Raw genomic sequence first — 19,276 nt, 5'->3', positions numbered from 1 at the left:
CTTGGTTTGGACTCCGGTGCCCATAATCCTTGCAGGAACGTTGCTGCAGGCCGCTTCCTTCCAACTTCAATGCAATTGCTAGAATCTGTGCCCTGCTTGGTATTCCCTCCCCCCTCCCTCCCTGCCCCATTTTCTGCCGTGAGTTGCCGGGCTGTCTTTGTTTTCCTTTGGCCCTGACTGTAGGACCGAGATCTCCTTGTGGCCTCCTTTCCGAGTGCTTAATGGCTGTACATCGAGACAATTCATGCCGGGATGTGAGCGGCTGCGTTTTGGAAGGTAGATCTTTTTCTTCCGGTCGGCTCCTCTAAAAAGAGACCTCGAGTTGAGCCACGTGGACCCTTGATGCTTGGCAAACACACACACACACACACACACACACACACAGAGGCAGACCAAGCATTGCCAAAGGAGGCGACTGAACCGCAGCCCATATTCAGAGAGAATCGAATTAGAGTCTGGCGGCACATAAATCACCGTGCCCGGCCCGTTCAGGGGCTGCAGGTAAGACGCCATTTGTCAAGCGAACAGATGAATCGATGGTGCCGGGGTTGGACCAGACGCTGTGCAGATTAAGTGATCTGGGGGCTCTCTGTGTGGCCCCCTTTCCTGCCCTGGGACACCCAGACCCTCCTCAGGGTGAGAGACTGCAGCTGCTTCTTCCCAAATGCAGGAGGGACCAACGCCCGCGGGGTCTGCAATTCCCAGGATGTGGGCACCACGGCGCTGGGAATTGTAGCCTGTTCGTCTCGGCACACCTGGGAAAGCGGCGGTTTGGGGAGTTGCAGTACGAAGCCAGGCGCGGGGAGGGCGGACAGAGAGGGGAATGCGAGCAACGAATGCCTGCTTTTTAATCAAACGAGGAGGACTAGCCACTTGAGTCTGGTTTCTAAGGAAAGGCCCGTCCCTGGGCGTTGCAGAGGTTCCTGATTCTCTGGACGGATTCCCAGGGAAGCCAAGCTTCTCTTCCAGGGCAGGGAGATGGGCTTTGTAGTCCAACCCAATTGGCACCGAAGTAGGGGAGGCGTGGAAACAAGGAAAACCAAAGCACCTTCATTTCGTCTCCTGGGATGGTTTTCAAGACTGGGTAACAAAATTGATTTAAGCTCCGAGAAAGGATCTGGAGCAGGTCCGTTAGGGGGAAATTTGAAAGTGGGTCTGCTCCCTGTTATCGCCACTCGAGACCCCGGTCTCCGAACCGCGTCCAGGGGAGGCCTGGATGGAGCTGTTTTTGGGTGCTGGAACAAAGCGGCTCTTGTACTGAAAACGTTTTTCCCCTCCTGAGTCTTATTATCATCATAAGACCTGCAGGCGGAGAAAGAAAGAATCGGCTGCCCCTGGGAGGAATTAGGAGCTGGCGGGGGGCAGGGGGCCTCCTGGTGCGTGGAAATGGACGGCAGTGGGCGGGCGTTTAATCTCGTGACAGGCGGTTTTATCCTGTGATACCAGCGAGAGAGACGGAGGGTTTCTCAGCAGAGGTTAGGAGGAGAGGGGTTGGATGCTCTTGGGGGGGATCTGTCCCATGGGGCCCTCAGAGGCAGGAAGGAAGGAAGGAAGGAAGGAAGGAAGGAAGGAAGGAAGGAAGGAAGGAAGGAAGGAAGGAAGCAATAGACTTATATACCGCTTCACAGCCCTCTTTAAACAGGAAGGATGGAAAGGAAGGAAGGAAGGAAGGAAGGAAGGAAGGAAGGAAGGAAGGAAGGAAGGAAGGAAGGAAGGAAGTTAGCAATAGACTTATATACCGCTTCACAGCCCTCTTTAAGCAGGAAGGAAGGAAGGAAGGAAGGAAGGAAGGAAGGAAGGAAGGAAGGAAGGAAGGAAGGAATAGACTTATATACCGCTTCACAGCCCTCTTTAAACAGGAAGGATGGAAGGAAGGAAGGAAGGAAGGAAGGAAGGAAGGAAGGAAGGAAGGAAGGAAGGAAGGAAGTTAGCAATAGACTTATATACCGCTTCACAGCCCTCTTTAAGCAGGAAGGAAGGAAGGAAGGAAGGAAGGAAGGAAGGAAGGAAGGAAGGAAGGAAGGAAGGAATAGACTTATATACCGCTTCACAGCCCTCTTTAAACAGGAAGGATGGAAGGAAGGAAGGAAGGAAGGAAGGAAGGAAGGAAGGAAGGAAGTTAGCAATAGACTTATATACCGCTTCACAGCCCTCTTTAAGCAGGAAGGATGGAAGGAAGGAAGGAAGGAAGGAAGGAAGGAAGGAAGGAAGGAAGGAAGGAAGGAAGGAAGGAAGTTAGCAATAGACTTATATACAGCTTCACAGCCCTCTTTAAGCAGGAAGGAAGGAAGGAAGGAAGGAAGGAAGGAAGGAAGGAAGGAAGGAAGGAAGGAAGGAAGTTAGCAATAGACTTATATCCCGCTTCACAGCCCTCTTTAAGCAGGAAGGAAGGAAGAAGGAAGGAAGGAAGGAAGGAAGGAAGGAAGGAAGGAAGGAAGGAAGGAAGGAAGGAAGAGACAGGGAAGGAGGGAGGGAGGAAGGGGTGGAGAGAAAGGAGCAAGAAGTAGGTAGGTAGGAAAGGAAGGAAAGAAGGAAGGAGAAGGAAGGGAGGGAGAGGGGAAAGAAGGAAAGGGAGGGAGAGGGAAAAGAAGGGAAGGAACTAGATTGTTGCTTCTTTGTCTATATATATATTCATATGATATATGTGGATATATGCATAATTTTGTATTTATTTATTTGTTATTTTGTTATGTTTATGTAGTGTGTATTGGAGGTGGTGACCCTTTGAGAGCTGCAGGCCACAAAATTTCGCTTTAATGTATGCCGATTAGTGTACATTGAATGTGACGATAAAGTTATTCTATCTATCTCTCTAGGGAGGAAAGGAAAGAAGGAAGGAGGGAGAGAAGGAGTGAGGGAAGAGATAGAGGAGGAAAGAAAGGAGGAAGGAAGGATGGGAGGCAGGGAGGGAGGAAGAGATAGAGAAGAAAGGAAGGAGGGAGGGAAGGAAGGAAGAAAGAAGGAGGAAGAGAAGAAAAAAACCCCACAAAAAGTCTTGGAAATGTATACAGCCCCAACAAAAGATCCCCTGGCCTTTTTGTGATCTGGCAGCTGCCTGCTCCTTCCTAGGGAGGCGCTTCTAAGCCTGTTTGTCTTCACCAGGACTGCTTTTCTGTCTGTGTTTTCTTAACCGCTGCCTTTTCCCAGCCGGCTGACTCCCATTTGGACAGTCTAGCTCTTACTGGGCGCGGGGAGCAGCCGAGTTCTTTTCTTCCTGGGGGTGTGGAGTGGAGAGCACAATCTGGGGGAGTCCCAGGCAGCCCCCCCCCCCCCATCACCTGTGATGACAACGTTTGCAAGGCTCACTCCGGGGGCCGTATTTTGCCTTCCAGCGGTGGGATAAATGGCAAAGGATCTGTTGCCACCTCCCCTCCAGGAATTTAGGGCTGGGGTTTGTCATGGGATGCAAATACCGCCAGCACACACGGCTCTCCAAGCGCGTGGCGACTTTAAGGCTTAAGACGTGGGGATTCGAACTCCCAGAATTCCCCAGCCAGCAAAACATTCTGGGAGTTAAAGTCCACACGCCTTAAAAGTTGCCACGTTTGGGGACTCCTCCTGTAGCCTTTTCCGTTCTTCTTTTTCTGGACCCGTTTTGAAGTCTCTTTCGGCTTCTGGAGTCCACCTTCGTTCTTCCAATCATGGGAAATCCAGGTTTTCTCGCCCAGGCCAAATGTTTTGACCGACGGAGCTATCTTGCCTCTCCTGCGCCTCTTCCTGGCTTCCCTCAAAGCCAGCAGGACTGGGGAGGGGGCCTTAATTCCCCCTTGGAGCCTGGCCTGTTTGTCACAGCTTTGTGGCTGGTTTGTCCATCTCATTTGTCCTCTTCATCTTCCGCCTGGGGTGCCGCCCGGAGGATGCTGCTGGGGCGCTGCTGTTTTCGCAGGGCGAAACCTCTTCCAGTCCAGTCGCTTCTAGATGGCTGGGGAGAGGCACAGAAAGTCCCCGGGACGAAGCTAGAGGGAAAACCAGACAACAGGCACACACACACACACACACACACACACACACACACACACACACACAGGCATGGCTGAAGAGGAAGGAGGAGCATGGAGGGCAGAGGAAACAATAAAGCACCCAGGGCTAAAAACCAGCCAGCCAGCCATTCGGGGATCTGGCAAGAAAAGTGGCGAGAGATAATTGCAAATTTCCTCGGAGTAAGGGCCCTTCGCCTCCCTTTCTGGGGGTGCTCTCAGGCCCAAAGTGCGTCTTTCTCTCCCTGGTTTTTCATCCAGACAGGCCTCTGGCACCGAAAGTGGTTTAACTCGTAGGACGGCGAGACGAACTGCTGGGTTAACGTTATTTTACTTCTGTCTTTATGGCTTCAGCTGCTAAGCGGCTGGGTTTGATAGAGTCCAAGCGGCCGAGGGGATAGATATCAAGCGAAGGGGAACCCCCAATCTTGCGATACGGTTATCACCGGATGATTCGGGGCTACGTCACCACGTCCCGAATTGCCAAGCGGGAATTTTGCAGCGCTCCGGAAACGGGGATGAGCTGCTTCCCAAGGAGAGACTCAGAATTGTGGTTTATTTATTTGGATCACTCCTCGTTTCTCATCTCTGGTTTTCTTCGGCCTTGTTCTTTTGGGGAGAAAGATACCTATGCAGTCGGTTTACGGGGTGCAGCTGAGGCCGGAGGGTCACCCTTCTTTAGCCAGAAATCGCTTCCCGGCTCCCAAAACGCCGCTTTCCCCTTTGCTTCTGGGAGAAAAAAGGGAATCGCTTCCATGTGCTCAGCCTGCTAAGACCAGAGTGCCTCTGAGCATGCCTTGAGTGCAGAGGCTCCTTCCCTGTCATTTCATAACTTCATCCATCCTCCAGCATGGCGGATTCTTTTGTTTTGTTTTGCTTTTAATTTTAAGGCTCACCTTTCCTTCCCATTTGTTCCCATCTCCAGTAAGAGGAAACATAAAAGCTGTGGGCTCTCTTTCCTTCTGCCCCCCCCACCCCAAAAAAGCCCCCCCACGCTTCTGCGCCTCCCTCCCATCTCGGCTTGCTGGCACGGATGGCTCCTGCGGGACCCTGAATTTATAACGGCAACGGACCCTGAATTATTAATAGTTTAATTTCCGACGTTGGTGCCAAAGCCCCGGAGAGCTCAGGGGAGGGGAGGGGTCTCGGCAGCCACTTTTACACCCCCTGCTCTTAAGTCCTGCTCTTTGCCCTTGGAGACCCCCCCCCACTTCCACACTCAGAAATTGTGTGTGTCGGGGGGGGGGGCGGTTTCCCAGGGTGCTTCTGTCCAGGTGATATTCGTTAGATAGACTTTCTGGATGTTTCGATATCGTGCAGCGCATGTGTGAAGAAGACGTGGGTGTTTCTATCATTCAAGGAGGTTTCCCCAGTCCCGTTCATGAGGACTAGCGCCTGAGTGAAGATTCTAAACGCTCTCCACACCTCCCCGGGGCCAAGTTCATGAGGACTAGCGCCTGAACGAAGACTCCAAATGCTTCCCAAGCCTTGGCAGAGACTCCAATGCTGGCTGGGTGGGTGTGGTTGTTTTGTATTTTTTTAATCGCTCAGATGCTGCCTTGCAATTCAATTTTCTGAAATTCCCCCTCCCCGTTTTCTTCTTCTTCTTCTTCTTCTTCTTCTTCTTCTTCTTCTTCTTCTTCTTCTTCTTCTTCTTCTTCTTCTTCTTCTTCTTCTTCTCCTTCTCCTTCTCCTTCTCCTTCTCCTTCTCCTCCTCCTCCTCCTCCTCCTCCTTCTTCCCTCTTTCTGGAAAAGCAGAAGGCAGCTGGAGCAGCTGCTAAAATTAGCCCCGCCGTGTGGATTGAACGGAGCGCCTGGAATATAATGTGCCAGTTGATGAGAAGTAATATATTAAATTTATATCGAGGTGGCCCCGGGTAAGAAGAAGAGGATGGAGAAGAGGCCAGCTTTGGGTTTTTAATTGGCATAATATTTCATTTAATTACGCCGTCTATTTTTGGAGGAGGTGACCACGTGGCTGGCTCGGTGCTTCATAGGAAGGGTGGGTGGGTGGGAAATGCCTCGCCCATCAGTCATTTGTGATCTTTGGGAAAGGGAGACCGACTCTGGGGTTCACTCCTTTGGTCAAAGGCACCAGGTTGACACCTGGCATGGCTGAAGGGCAAAGTGCCAGCTTTGCCTCTGTATTTTTAAATGAGAATTGCCAGCTTCTCTACTTCTCTCCGGCAATTTGCAGTGCCAGGGATTATCTGCCCACCCAATAGTGATTTCTGCAGATGAAGCCCCTTCGGCGCAGAGGAGCCAGCCAAGCAGGCGGTTTTCTGGCCGATTGGCGTGTCCAGAGAGCTGGCATTTGACACCCAACTGATCCAGATATTTTTGGCTGCAAGAGGCAGCAGGTAAAAGAGGACCTTAGATAACCTCTGGCTACGTCTGATCCCGTTTTCTGACCGTTTGAGTCCAGCTCTTATGCCAACGCTGATGCCCGACCTTCAAGAGATGCCCTGGCCAAAGGACCCAGCGTTTTCCTCACTGGCCTCCCTTTCAGGGCTGTTGTTGCAGAGACCAGAGAAGGATAAAATAAATATGACACACACAAACAATGCACTTTACTAGTGGGAGGGACAGATAGAAAGCCTGCCAAGTGCTGGGTTCGAATCTAAGATGACCAGCAAGCCCTCCAGTCGTTTTAGGGTTTTAATTTCTCCCAATTATCAACCTCTGTGTTGCTTTGAGTCTTTGTTGCAGATTTCGTTTATTTATAGACTATTTTTATTGATAAAAAATACATTTATTTTTATTTTTGTGAAAGACAGAAAAACCCATCCCATGCCTGGTTGCTTGTTCAGCCTCCCAAGAGCATCTTTTAAATTTCATGACCCAACTAGGTAACATCGTCAATGCTAGAAGGAGCATTTGCAGCAAACCCCACTAGCCCTGATGATGCCACCTACTTGGGTCATGAAACGTCTACAAGAAAGCAACCAAGCTCAGAGACCACCAAGGAGCCCTAATCCCCCTCCTCCTCCTCCCTTCTAGCACTGATGATGCCACCTAGTTGGGTCGTGAAACGTCTGCAAAGCATCCACCAAACTCAGAGACCACCAAAGACCCTTTCAAGGCCGAGCTACAAATATTCTCCTTTTTTTGGCATCTTTTAAAGTGACAGCAGGTGCAGCTTCCCAGAAACCAGGCCAAAGGCCCCCCTCAACCACCCCTTGGCTCCTTCTTAGCTTGGTTAGCCTGTGCCAAGGCACCCCAAAACCCACCTCCAGTGGGCTGGCACGTAGCCGGGGCTGGAGGGTGAGTGGAGGTGGCTGGCTGGTGGGACAAAGACCCTCCCCCCACCCAGGAAGCAATAAAGCATTTCTGCTGGGCCAGGCAGAGCGGCCTCTGTGTTCCAGCCCCCTCCTCTCCTGCCAGTTGTCGCTTCCGGTAGCAGCAGTTCGTTCCTGAGGACGGGAAGGACGCCAGAGAAGAGGGAGGGGGCACCTCAGGGGGATGCAGTGCTTTGCAGAATGGCATAGATTTAAAATAAAAAGGAAGGCTCCCCTCTTTCTGCCTCCCCGAGCCCCTCCCCAAACCCGCCCCCCCCACCCCCAAGCCCTGGCAGAAGGCCTGATACGTTTCCACAGACCGTCGCATCTTCTTACCAGGCAGCCATTCTGCTCCCTGTCAGAGTTGGGAAGCTGTTTCGCCTGCCTTTCCAGAGGAAAAAATTATCTCCGTTTCTGTTGTCCTGGTCGGCTGGGAGTCCGATGCGAACGCCGGAGGCCCTTGATTTAATAACCGAGAAATGAAGCGGAGGGAGGCCTCCCTCGCAAAGCCCCGCTGCCCAGATCTGGCCAAACCCTGAGGACTAGAGACTTGCAGGGATGTATTTTCTTTGGCTAAGCTTCTTCACTGCAAAAATCAGCCGCGCGTTTATCCTGGGGTGCTTTGCCCCCAAATGAACATCTGAGCCCAAAAAGCAGATTTATCTATTTATTATTTATTCCATTAGCTGATTTTGAAGCAAACAAGCCCCCCCAACCCCCTCTAATTCAAGCTGACCTCTATTTATTTAGGCCTTTCTAAACAGAGAGCGGGGAGAAAGAAAGAAAGAAAGAAAAAGAAAGAAAGAGAGAGAGAGAGAGAGAGAGAGAGAGAGAGAGAGGAAGGAAGGAAGGAAGGAAGGAAGGAAGGAAGGAAAACCCCAATTATTTTGCAAGGTGTCCATCCGGGGTAGCTTCCCTTCTCCTTCATGAGGGCTAGAAGGCTGCTCAGGTCCCAAGCACCCAGCATCAGGCACCAGAAATATGTGGGTTCCCTCCACCCCCCCCACTGCAACATCTCCATTTGTGGGGCAGGCAGGGGCTGTTTTCTGTGGGTCACCCTTCCTCTTTGGCAATAGAAGAAGTGGGGGGCAGGGAAGGTGGGGGCGGCTTTAGCAGCCGGGAGTCCATAAGTCTTCAGTAATGAGATTTTGATACCTGGATTTGGCTAGGCGGGGGCGCTGCCTGTGGGCACACAGGTGTGTGTGTGCACGCTGCCTTTTCTCTGGTTGTCCTTTGGGAGAACATCCAGAACCCCCAAGCCCCCCAATTTTCTCCTCTCCCCCCGGAATCATTTCAATGGGTCTGGGCTAAACGTGGTTCGTCTTTTTTAAAAAAAAATGCAATGCAATGGAAATGGCTGCAGGACTCTTAAGCCAATTGGCTTTGGTGCTCAGAATGGAACCTCCATGTCCAGGCAAAGTCTGTCCAAAGGCCAAAAATAAATAAATAAAGGAGCCTCCCCTTCTTTCTCCCCTCCCCCCGCCCCTCTATACGTGCTGAGTTTGGGGTTGGGGGGGCTTCGAATCTTCGGCCACCCTTTCCTCTTCAGCCAAGGTTGGCTCACTTTGGGGCACCTCCGATTTGCAACTTGGGAGACGTTTAAAAAGAAAAAAGGCATTTCTGGGACGGACCGAGATGTGCTTGGGGTGTTTTTAGTCTGTTCTTCTACCGAATTGTATTTCCTCTTGGAGGTTTCCTCGCATGACGCAAAGAGGGATGAGTACCCCCCCTGAAAAATGTCAACCCCCCCGTGGTGCAATGATTCTCCTGCCAAACTTTTCGTAGGACCAGGGGTGCCACCCTGCGGCTGCCACTCAGGCTTGGATGGGTTTCTTGGAAGGGATCTTCCTCAATCTGGACAGTTTCAGATGGGCGGACTACAACTCCCAGAATCCCCCAGGCACTTTACGATGGGTAAAAACTACAGCTCCCAGAATTCCACAGCCAGCAGCCATCACCAAACTGATTTTATTTTATTTTTTTTACAAACTCCCACTGCATTAGAAGATCATTTCACTGCAACATCTGCTGGTGCACAAAGGCCACTGCAAACAGCCAACAAAAGCTTCAATTTTCTCTCCCGTTGGAAATGTGTATGTATGTATGTATATCATAATTCCAAAGCCTGGGGAGTCTCATTAAGTGAAGGAAACCTGGCTCAGCCGCTCAAAAGGATGACAAAGGAAGAGATATTTTTCTGGTAGGAAGGAAGGAAAGAAAAGAAAGGAAGGAAGGAAGGAAGGAAGGAAAGAAAGAAAGAAAGAAAGAAAGAAAGAAAGAAAGAAAGAAAGAAAGAAAGAAAGAAAGAAAGAAAGAAAGAAAGAAAGAAAGAAAGACATCCCTGCTCTGTGTCTGTGTGTGTTTTCACATGATTCAGCTATTTCTATCTCGGGAGAAAAAGAGGCCAGACTCGAACCTCGCACAAACTGGTTGCCATGAGGACTAGCATCTTGGAGGGGGGCATCCTGCCTGCTACAGGCCTGGCAGCTCAGGGTGGGCAGACCTGGGGCTCCGATGCCAGGGTGTGTGTGTGCGATCAGACAGATCTCTTGAAATCTCCCCCCCCACCCCCGGCAGTGTCTGGTGAGGCACAGCAGCCGCTCTGCTGTGGGTTGGCGCTGAGATGCCAGGCGGAGAACCTTCGGTGGCGGCAACGGTGGCGTTTGAGTTGTATTTATAGTGACAGAGTTGTGCCTGACAGATGGCTCAGGAAAGTGCTGACACGGTGGCAGCTTCTCAGTGTAACGGGGGTCCCTCCTCCCTCCCTTTCGCACGCTTTCCGGATCTGACACAGAATCCCCCCGCTCCCTCCCCCGAATTAGAAAAAGTCTGAGTGGAGTTTTTAAAAGAACAGAATAATTTAAACAGAATAATTTTAATAACAGAAAATAACAGAAAATTTTAAAAGAAAGAACTGCTAACCAGCAGCCATGGAATTCTGGGAGTTGAAGTCCATTGCCAGCTAGGGGATTCTGGGAGTTGAAGTCCACCCCTCTTAAAGGTGCCAAGGTTGAAAGACGCACCTGTAGAGGGACCCCCTGAGCCCCGCCCCCCCCTGCAAACTGATCCCCAAAATCCCAATTCTGCGTCTTGCTGCCTCTTGGGCCCATTTCTCGCAACGGGGGGGTGGAGGGGGGGACACACTCCAGGCGGATGGAGCCGAACCTGTTCCCCCCCAGCCTTTTCCCGCGGCTTCTGCAGATGAGATAAAAATATAAATATGGAATTATTATGAAAGCAATTCCCCCGCCGAGTTCTTGCTTCTAATTATATACCCGCTGGAAAGTTCAGCTTCAGAAGTGTAAATAAATCCAGGCCTGGGTTTTTTTCTCACCTTGTGGCTCACTTGGGGAAGAGGGGAGTCTGGAGAGAAATGGGGGGGTGGGGGTGGGGGAAAGAGAGCAGGATACGTCAAAACGCAAATCTACCCACGCAGATGTGCGGGTGACATGCGGAAAAGCCGATGGCGGGGAAGGCAGCCCGGCACTTGGGACTTGCTAAACCGCTTCTTTGCACAAAACCTGCAACTCTGCACTTTCTGTCTGCGTGCGTGCGTGCGTGCGTGCGTGCGAACATGGCTAGGAGAGGTGACTTGCTAGCTTGAAAGGCGCTCCGTCCTGAGGACTAGAAACCTGCCTGGGTTTTGTCTGTGCTTGAGAAAATCAAGCCTTATCTCTTCTCTGGGGTCGGGAATCGGTTTGCCCTTTTCTTTCGGGAAACCTCTTGGCAGCGCGACCTGCCCTTTCCTGCACAGCATGAGTGTCGCCTCCATAAATATCACACACGCACACACACACACACACACACACACACACACACACACACACCCCTCCCATGGTGGCCACCAGTGGCCAAAGTGGGTGTCTCCTTTCCCGCTATTTATAGCGCCTGGCATCGCCTGCCCTCCCAGGCCTCGTCCAGGATGCTACAAATCCTGTTTCGCTTCCTTCCCGGCGTCGGATGCTGCCCCTGCCCCCCCCACCCCGCCCCCGTTAGCAGACGGGCCTCCTTGGCTTCACAACAGCCCTGCGAGGTAGGCACGTCTTGCCTTTCACGCCTCTCTTCTGGCCTGGATCTCAGCCATCTTGAGGAGGGGGGCGGGTAGGTTGGGGGGGGTCGTTAAGTGAATCTCTGCAGTTGGTAAGTTAGTGGCACGGTGGCTCATCCCCTCCCGAGACCAGGGACAGGTTGAGCTCTGCCCAAATCCAGCCACTTCCATCCCGTTGGGGGAGGGGCAGAGATTTTGCTGTGGAAGGGGCTGCTCTGCCCCCCCCCTCCCAGAATTCCCCTGGCACCCCAGCTGGGGTTTCTCTTGCCCGCTGGTGCCCAAAGGAGGCTGCACACGTCAAGAGTGCCCTGCGCTTCCTCCTTTATGACACTGGCCAGGTGCCTCTGCCCTCCCCCGCTCACCCCCCACCCCCCAGAAGGGAGGCTGGTAATGACCTGGGGGTGAGGGGGGAGAGAAATCCTTGTGGGGGTTTTCCTCGTAAAGCTATTTATCGTAGCCAGTCAGTTTTGGACACCAAGCTGTGTTTCCTCAGTAAAAAAGGCGACTGGAAGGCTGGAACCGGACGGCGCATTAAATTGGCCGGTGGAAAGCGCTGCTTTCCTGCAAAGCCTGGAGCAAGCCACCTGGCCAGGCTGATTGTGGATGATGGGAGCTGTAGTCCAAGGGTTCTGGAGTATCTGGGCGGGGTGGGGTGGGGGGAGAGGCTGGCTGCTGCTTCAGGTGGGAGTTGCGGCCCTCGGAGATCCCGCGGAGCCGTTCTGGGGGGAATCAAACGCCCTTTGGGGGAGCCACCACCGAGAAGGCCCCGTGTCTTTCCTTTTTCTGCCCCCCTGCCCCCCCAGCCCCGGATGTTGAGATGCCCCCTCCTCTTGCAGGGCGGGAGCATGCTGGACTCGTAGGCTCCCTCCGGCCGCCCCGGATCCTCTCTGCCCCCCCGGAAAGGATGGTCCTGACCTCTCCCCTGCCTGCTCTGTTTCTCCTCCTGGCATCGGCGTCTTCCTTCCCCAAAGACCTGGCTCCCTTCCACGTGGTCAGCGAGGCAGGTGAGGCCGTCCCCTCCCTTGCAAACCCCAGGCCGGCCTTTTGGGGGCCTCTTCCCCCACCCTCTCTCTTTATCCCGCCCCTGGAGAAAGGATTTGCATGGGAAAAACCACAGGTTTGGCTTCCCGCCCTCACACCCCCCCACCCCACCCCCGGACTGTAAACCCCAAACCTGCTTATGCGCAACCCTTTCCTCCTTTTGGATAGAATCTCGGGGCTGGAGGGGGCCTTAGAGATCTTCTAGTCCATTCCCTCCCCCTCCCCCGCCCAAGGCAGGAGGCCGTAGACCCCCATCAGATGCTCTTCATCATGTTATCCCCCCACCAGGAACCCACCTGTATCCCTCCTTCCGCGGCCTCGGGGGAGAGAATGACTCCCACGCTGCCTTGGGCCTGGACTTCCAGAGCATGTTGCAGATTAACCAGACGCTCTTCGTGGCTGCCCGGTAAGCGAGGGAGGAAGGGGGAGGGTCTCGCCATGCCCGTCCCAAATCTCCCTTCCCCACAGCTCCCATTAAAGTGAGACACTGGGAGCAGTTTTGAGGAGAGGGGAGCCACCTGCAACCTCCGGAGTTCAGTGCTATATTTTCTCTCCCGATGCCAGAGATGTGCGCCATGTGCAGTGGAGAAGGAGAAAAAGGGGTGCAGGGAGTGGGGGGCTGTGGCACCCCCTTTCTGGGGTAGGAAGCCGTGCCAAAAGGTGAATTTGTGGGCAGCGGGTCCATAAATTCAGGCACGATTGAACATTTCAGGAGACGCCCACCAATTCCCTGCCCGAGAGGGGCAGAACCCACCGCGAAAAGCTAACGGTTCGGGCAGAGCTTGAGAAAACGGAAATTAGCATCCAGAATGAGGGCGTTTCTCTACTTTTCTTCTCCTTTCCCACCAAATTTGGATGCAGAGATTTAAAAAATCAGGGGCTCTTCCCAGTTCCAAAACACGTAACAAAACTGTTTTCCGACTCTGGACCCTTTTAAATGCTAATCTAAGGCTTGTTTCTCTCTCTCTTTCTCTTCCTTCCCTCTTTCTCTCCTGTCCCTTTCTGGATTTTAGGGACCACGTCTTCGCTTTTGACCTCGGACAGACCGCAAGCAGTTTCTCTCCCAAGAGGGTGAGCTGGATGTCCTTGCTGGTGCCCAGCCTTTGGAGAGGAGGGTCACCCCCTTTTCACTTTCTCCCAGCCTGTGAAAGTTTTCCAGAAAGTTTTATATTGTTCTTTTTTGTTGTTATTGTTTGACTTCCGGCGAGAAAGTTTGTTTCAAAGTCCACAGGAAAAAATTGGCTTGTCAGAGGGGCCTTTTTTTCTTTTCTGAGTTCCATTTTCCTTCGTTCGTGCCCCAATATCAAGTTTTCGGATATTTTTTCCCACGTTCCTTCCTTCCTTTGTCCTTTTTTCCTCTTTCCGTTTATTTTTTGTGCGCACAATTTCCAGGCCTACAAATACAGAAACTTGGGCATTGATGGTCAATCTCTGCCTCTTGCTGGACTACAAGCACCATCATCCTCCCCGCAGGCCAGGTCGAAGCCAGCTGATTTAAACCTAGTTTGGCTTGTCTTAGAAGGCAGCAGAGGGTGGATTCCAGGTCATTTCCAAAATTAGCCGAATGGAGGCTTTTGGTTAGGCTGACAGACTGCAAGATGCCATTACCAATAGTCCTTGATTTATGACCATGATACAGCCCAATATTTCTGTTACTAAGCGAGACAGGTGCTCAGTGAGTTTTGCCCATGTTACGACCATTCTTGCCCCAGTCTTTAAGTGAATCGCTGCAGTTGTAAAATCAGTCACACCGTTGTTCAACGAAGCTGCCTTCCCCATTGGCTTTGCCAAAGGGGATTCCCTTGACCCCTGCAACCGCCATAAATACGAGTTAGTCGCCACGGGACCCTGGGGTTGCTGCAATGGCTGTAAGTGTGAAAAATGGTCATAAGTTGTAACTTCGAAAGTTCACTGAACGAACTGCCGCCAGTTCCTGTACTGGGGGCTGCTGGGATCGTTTACGGGGCAACCTTGAGCCCCTTCGCATGAAATCTCTTCCCCAAAGGGGTCCCCGTTTCTCTCCTGACCCGGGTTTCCCTGCCTCCTTCTGACGTTCCCGCCTTTCCTTCCCAGCACCTCACCTGGAAGACGCAGGACGTGGAGAACTGTGCCGTCCGCGGGAAGCTTCGGGTAAGAACGGCCCATTCAGTGGGCACCCCCTCCCCGCTCCCCGTACCCTTGCCCTCCCCCGCTGGGCATCGGGGCTGACCTTCCCTTCCCAACCCCCAGGACGAATGTTACAACTACATCAAAGTTTTGGTGCCCAAGAACGACCGGAGCCTCCTGGCCTGCGGCACCAACGCTTTCCACCCAGTGTGCCGGACATACAAGGTAGGAGCAAGCGAGGCTTTGGGGGGGGGGGGGCGGGGGGGACTCTCCATCCGGCCCACCGGCTAGGAAGGAGCTCTGGGTCTCCATCAAGGTTCTGGGGAGAGGGGAGGCTTTGTGGGGGGGGCTTTAGAGGCGGGGCTTCTTCCCCTGGAGGTGGGGCTTTGATTGACCCCGCCCTTCCCCTTGGCCGCTAGATCAGCGACTTTCAACAGGAAGGCGAGGAGTTGAATGGCCAGGCGCGATGCCCCTTCGATACCAAACAGACCAACGTGGCCATCTTTGCCGGTAGGTTTGCCCCTAAAAGACCCCCCCTCTCTGTAACACCCCCCCACCCCCACCCCCAGGGCTGCTTCACAGACTAAATCCACTTCTCTGCCTTCTTCTCGTCCTCCTAAACGCCGACTCAACCCCAACTCTTTCCCCTGCGTGGGAGACGGCGTCCCTGGGGTGAGATGGGCAGCGGCCGAAATAATTTAGATGTAGAGTTAACGAGGGGGGCGATCCATGAACAAGGAGATTTAGCCAATTTAAGGAGGGGGGGGCTTGGAAAAGAGGCTGGGAAAATGGGGACCTGGAACCACGAAGGATTTGACAGCAAAGGACGCCGGCTTCTCTTCCCCTGCTGATAAGGAAGTGGCTCCTGGAAGCCTGGACACCCCCTGAATGGCCAGCCGCCACCCCCCCCCAATTTCCTCCCTTTCTCGCCCCCTTTCCAGACGGGAACCTTTATTCTGCCACCGTAGCCGACTTCCAAGCCAGCGATGCGGTGATCTATCGGAGCCTGGGGGAGCGCAACCCCGTGCTGCGGACGGTCAAATACGACTCCAAGTGGTTACGAGGTGAGGAAGCCTCGGACGCCCCACCCCTTAAGCTGTCTTCACCCTCTCTGGCTCTCTGCACATGCTCAGAGACTGCTGGGTCCTCCCCCCCATCCCTTCGAAAATGCCCATCCTTTCCCCCTCAGTTTCTCAGCACTGCTTTCTCCCCACAGAGCCTCATTTCATCCACGCTCTGGAATACCAGCAGTATGTCTATTTCTTCTTCCGTGAGATCTCCGTGGAATATACCACGCTGGGACGGGTGAGTGGCCACGTCGCCCCGTGTCAGGAAGGGCCTGGAGAAGAACCGTGGGGTGGGAATCCCCTTCCTCCGCTTCTTCTTCTTCTTCCGCATTGTGAAAAGACAGCCGGGGAACTGGATTCGAGTCACTTCTTCCAATTCGCTCTGCAAAACGTTCCCTCTGCATCTGTCCTTAAGAGAGACTGCCTCTGTCTGTGGAGGCTCCACCTGGGCTTGCCCCTCTCTTCTTCCTGCCATGAGGAAGCCTCTTTTCGCGCTGGACAGGGACTCAAAGCATGCTGCTCCTGTACACGGAGGCTCTGCTTTTGCACGCTTCGTTCTCTGCTAGGCCTGCACAGGGAAGGGGTTTCAGGGGGGTCTCACCTCCGCCTCTCTTCCTCCCAGGTGATCTTTTCCCGCGTGGGGAGGGTCTGCAAGAACGACATGGGGGGCTCCCCTCGGGTGCTGGAGAAGTACTGGACCTCCTTCCTGAAGGCCCGGCTCAACTGCTCGGTCCCCGGAGACGCCTTCTTCTACTTCGACGTCCTCCAGGCCGTCACCGACGTCATCCTGGTCAACGGCCGCCCGTTCGTCTTCGCCGTCTTCACCACTCAGTCCAACAGGTGAGCTCGGCCGGCTGCAATCCCTGTCTGGGTCTGGACGCTTGGCCGGGTGAGATTGGCGGGATCCTGAGGCTGTTTTGGGGCTCCCTTTTGACCCAGCATCACCGGCTCAGCCGTCTGCACCTTCGACATGGACGAAGTGGGGAGGGTCTTCGATGGGCGGTTCAAAGAGCAGAAAAACGCGGATGCCGGCTGGACCCCCATCTCCGAGGACAAAGTCCCGACCCCCAGGTATTTTTCCTTCCTTCCTTCCTTCCTTCCTTCCTTCCTTCCTTCCTTCCTTCCTTCCTTCCTTCCTTCCTTCCTTCCTCCCTCCCTCCCTCCCTCCCTCCCTCCCTTCCTTCCTTCCTTCCTTCCTTCCTTCTTTCCTCCCTCCCTCCCTCCCTCCTTCCCCCTCTCTCCACTTCCCCTCCAACCTCTTCCGATCCAACTGCGTGCTTCCTCCCTCCCCTCTCATCTCTCCGAACTAAATTATCCAATCAAGTTTCTAGCCCCTAAGAGACACGGAGACCCCTGAGTTACCGCCTCTCGTGTAAAGAAGCTTTTTAGAAAGCTTGGAGGCCAAGTTTGAAGAAATGCAGAGGACCGATTGGGAAGGAGGGGGTGCAGTCCCGGCCACAGGGAGTTGGGGAAACGGAGCCCCCGAGGCTGCAGAGCAAACCGAGGATCCTCATCAGCCACTTCTCCGTAACCAGAGCAAACCTTCTAGTCCTCAGCGTCTCAAGGTTGCGTCCCAAAGCCAGCAGGACATCTCCTTGCTGGCCTCCACCGTGTCTCTCTCCTGCCTCCTGTCATTTATCGGAGGGCTGGTCTCTCCCTCTGTAGACCGGGCAGCTGCGCTGGGGTGGGCCAAGCCTCAGGGTACCGGACCTCCAACGACTTTCCGGACGCCACGTTGAGCTTCATCAAGTCCCACCCTCTCCTGGACGACGCCGTGGCCTCCGTGGCCGAGCAGCCCTGGTTCACCAAGACCTCCAGCCGGTAGGAGCGGGTCCCTTCGGCCGCCTTCCTTCCCAAGCACCTCGGTTACTGCGGCCCCACTTACCTCTCCGCATCCTCCCTTCCCTCGCAGGTACCGGCTGACACGCCTGGCCGTGGACCCCTCCGCCGGCCCTTTCCGGAACAACACCGTCCTGTTCCTAGGCTCGGAAGATGGAGCCGTGCTGAAGGTGCTCTCCTGGCTCACCGGCAACCAGACGGTGCAGACTCTCCTCCTGGAAGAGGTGTCTGTCTACCAGCCCTCCCGGTAGGAGCCCCCGGAGGGCCCACCGCCGGCCTCCCGATTCAGTGGCCCCTCCTGCCCGGCCGTTGAGAAAGGAGAAATTGGTGCAGAACCTCGGGCTTCAGACACACACACACACACACACACACACACACACACACACACCCCTGTGACTTTTGCAGGCCTCTGGTGGAATTCTGCTCATTTTTAACCCAATTCTGCTTTTTTAAAAAATTCACCTCTTGTCAAAGGCTGCTTCCTTCCAGCCGCCATCTTGCCCTGGCGTTTCCCTCCCTGTTTCCTAAGACAGCCCAGAACACAGAACATACGGGTGGGTGGGTGGGTGGGTGGGTGGATGGATGGATGGATGGATGGATAGATAGATAGACAGACAGATAGATGATAGATAGATAAATAGATAGATAGATAGACAGACAAACAGACAGACAGATGATAGAGAGAGAGAGAAAAACATTAGAAAGAGAAATGATAGTAAATATAAAGACAAAGTCTACAGAGAGAGAACTGATAGATTGGCTAAAAAGAGATGTAGGTAGATAAATACTATAAGATGCCAGATAGATGAGATGATAATTAGAAAGATAGGGAGGTAGGTAGGCAGGCAGGCAGGCAGGTAGATAGGCAGGTAGGTAGGTAGATACACATACACATACATACACACACACAGAGTTTGCCAAGAACGAGAGAATTCACCCCTGCCCTTCTCTCCCTTACCTGCCCAGGTGTAGCGTGAAGCGTGAGGACCGACAGGTCCTGGGGCTCCAGCTGGACAAAGCAAACCACGCGCTCTACGTGGCCTTCTCTGGCTGCGTGGTCCAGATGCCCCTCAGCCGCTGTGGGTCCCACAGCACCTGCCGCAGGTAGGCGAGTCGAGGAGCCCGGCGTCTCGCCTTATCCTGCGAGGGGGAACCTGAGAAGGGTGCCTGAGGAGAGGGTGGAACTGTAGTCCAGGGGAGGGACCCATGGGCTTTGGAGTTTGAAGAAAGAACCAGGATAGACTGCCCCTCTCTCTGGAGGCTCTATTGTGAGTCTTCCTCTCCCTCCTTCCAGTTGTGCTTCTCCTTCGAGAAACACGGAGGGGTCGGTGCGCACAACAACCCTGTGGAGCAGATTTCTCCCACCCACCCCCAGTTCTAAGGGGGTGGGGGCCTTGCGTGCAAACATTCCCCCTCCTCCTCTCTCTCTTTCTCTCTCCTCGCAGGAGCTGCCTGGCTTCCCGAGATCCCTACTGTGTTTGGCTGCCCTCCGGGACTTGTGCAAACTTCAGCCACAAAATCAGGTCACCCAAAAGGCCTCATTGTATTACTTTGAAGCGTTGCCTGTCCCGCTCAACTTTTATTTATTCCCTTTGAATCCCTGCTGGAAAAAAAACTCGTTTTTATATTATTTTATTTTGTTTTAAAAATTGAAATGAAACAACTGCTCCCGTTCCTTATTCTGCCTGGAATTTAGAAAGCAAAAACTTTGAATTTGCGTTGGTGGGGCGGCTTCTTGCATTTTTCCTCCTTTCCAGCCGTGAGGACTAGAAACATGCTTTTCGAGCAGCTTAGGTTAAAAAACAAAATTCGATTTTTTAAAAAAGCAAACCAGAGAGGTTAGAATTTTAGCATACACGAAGAGACCCCTCGTCTCTCTCTGTCTCTCTCAGTATCGTCCTTCTCACAACCTCCATCGTC

The 19,276-nt window shown here is 53.3% G+C and overlaps 1 protein-coding gene across 2 annotated transcripts in view; it reads left to right on the top strand.

The window, feature by feature from the left end:
• SEMA6C (semaphorin 6C) overlaps positions 1–19,276 on the top strand; it is a 34,971-nt gene that overhangs the window by 6,433 nt on the left and 9,262 nt on the right. For both annotated transcript variants that reach the window (XM_087913607.1, XM_087913608.1), the window contains exons 2-15: positions 12,140–12,307; positions 12,633–12,750; positions 13,358–13,415; positions 14,418–14,474; positions 14,574–14,675; positions 14,870–14,960; positions 15,392–15,514; positions 15,667–15,755; positions 16,140–16,357; positions 16,457–16,588; positions 17,183–17,338; positions 17,430–17,603; positions 18,323–18,460; positions 18,802–18,879. In XM_087913607.1, coding sequence (XP_087769733.1) covers positions 12,208–12,307; positions 12,633–12,750; positions 13,358–13,415; positions 14,418–14,474; positions 14,574–14,675; positions 14,870–14,960; positions 15,392–15,514; positions 15,667–15,755; positions 16,140–16,357; positions 16,457–16,588; positions 17,183–17,338; positions 17,430–17,603; positions 18,323–18,460; positions 18,802–18,879 — 1,634 coding nt within the window. In that variant the 5' untranslated portion in view covers positions 12,140–12,207. The remainder of the gene's footprint in view (positions 1–12,139; positions 12,308–12,632; positions 12,751–13,357; positions 13,416–14,417; positions 14,475–14,573; positions 14,676–14,869; positions 14,961–15,391; positions 15,515–15,666; positions 15,756–16,139; positions 16,358–16,456; positions 16,589–17,182; positions 17,339–17,429; positions 17,604–18,322; positions 18,461–18,801; positions 18,880–19,276) is intronic.

Source organism: Pseudonaja textilis, chromosome 16 (assembly GCF_049901715.1).
Source record: "Pseudonaja textilis isolate UNSWEBS1 chromosome 16, rPseTex1.2, whole genome shotgun sequence".
Lineage (NCBI taxonomy): Eukaryota > Metazoa > Chordata > Lepidosauria > Squamata > Elapidae > Pseudonaja > Pseudonaja textilis.
This window is presented reverse-complemented; position numbering and strand designations above follow the sequence as displayed.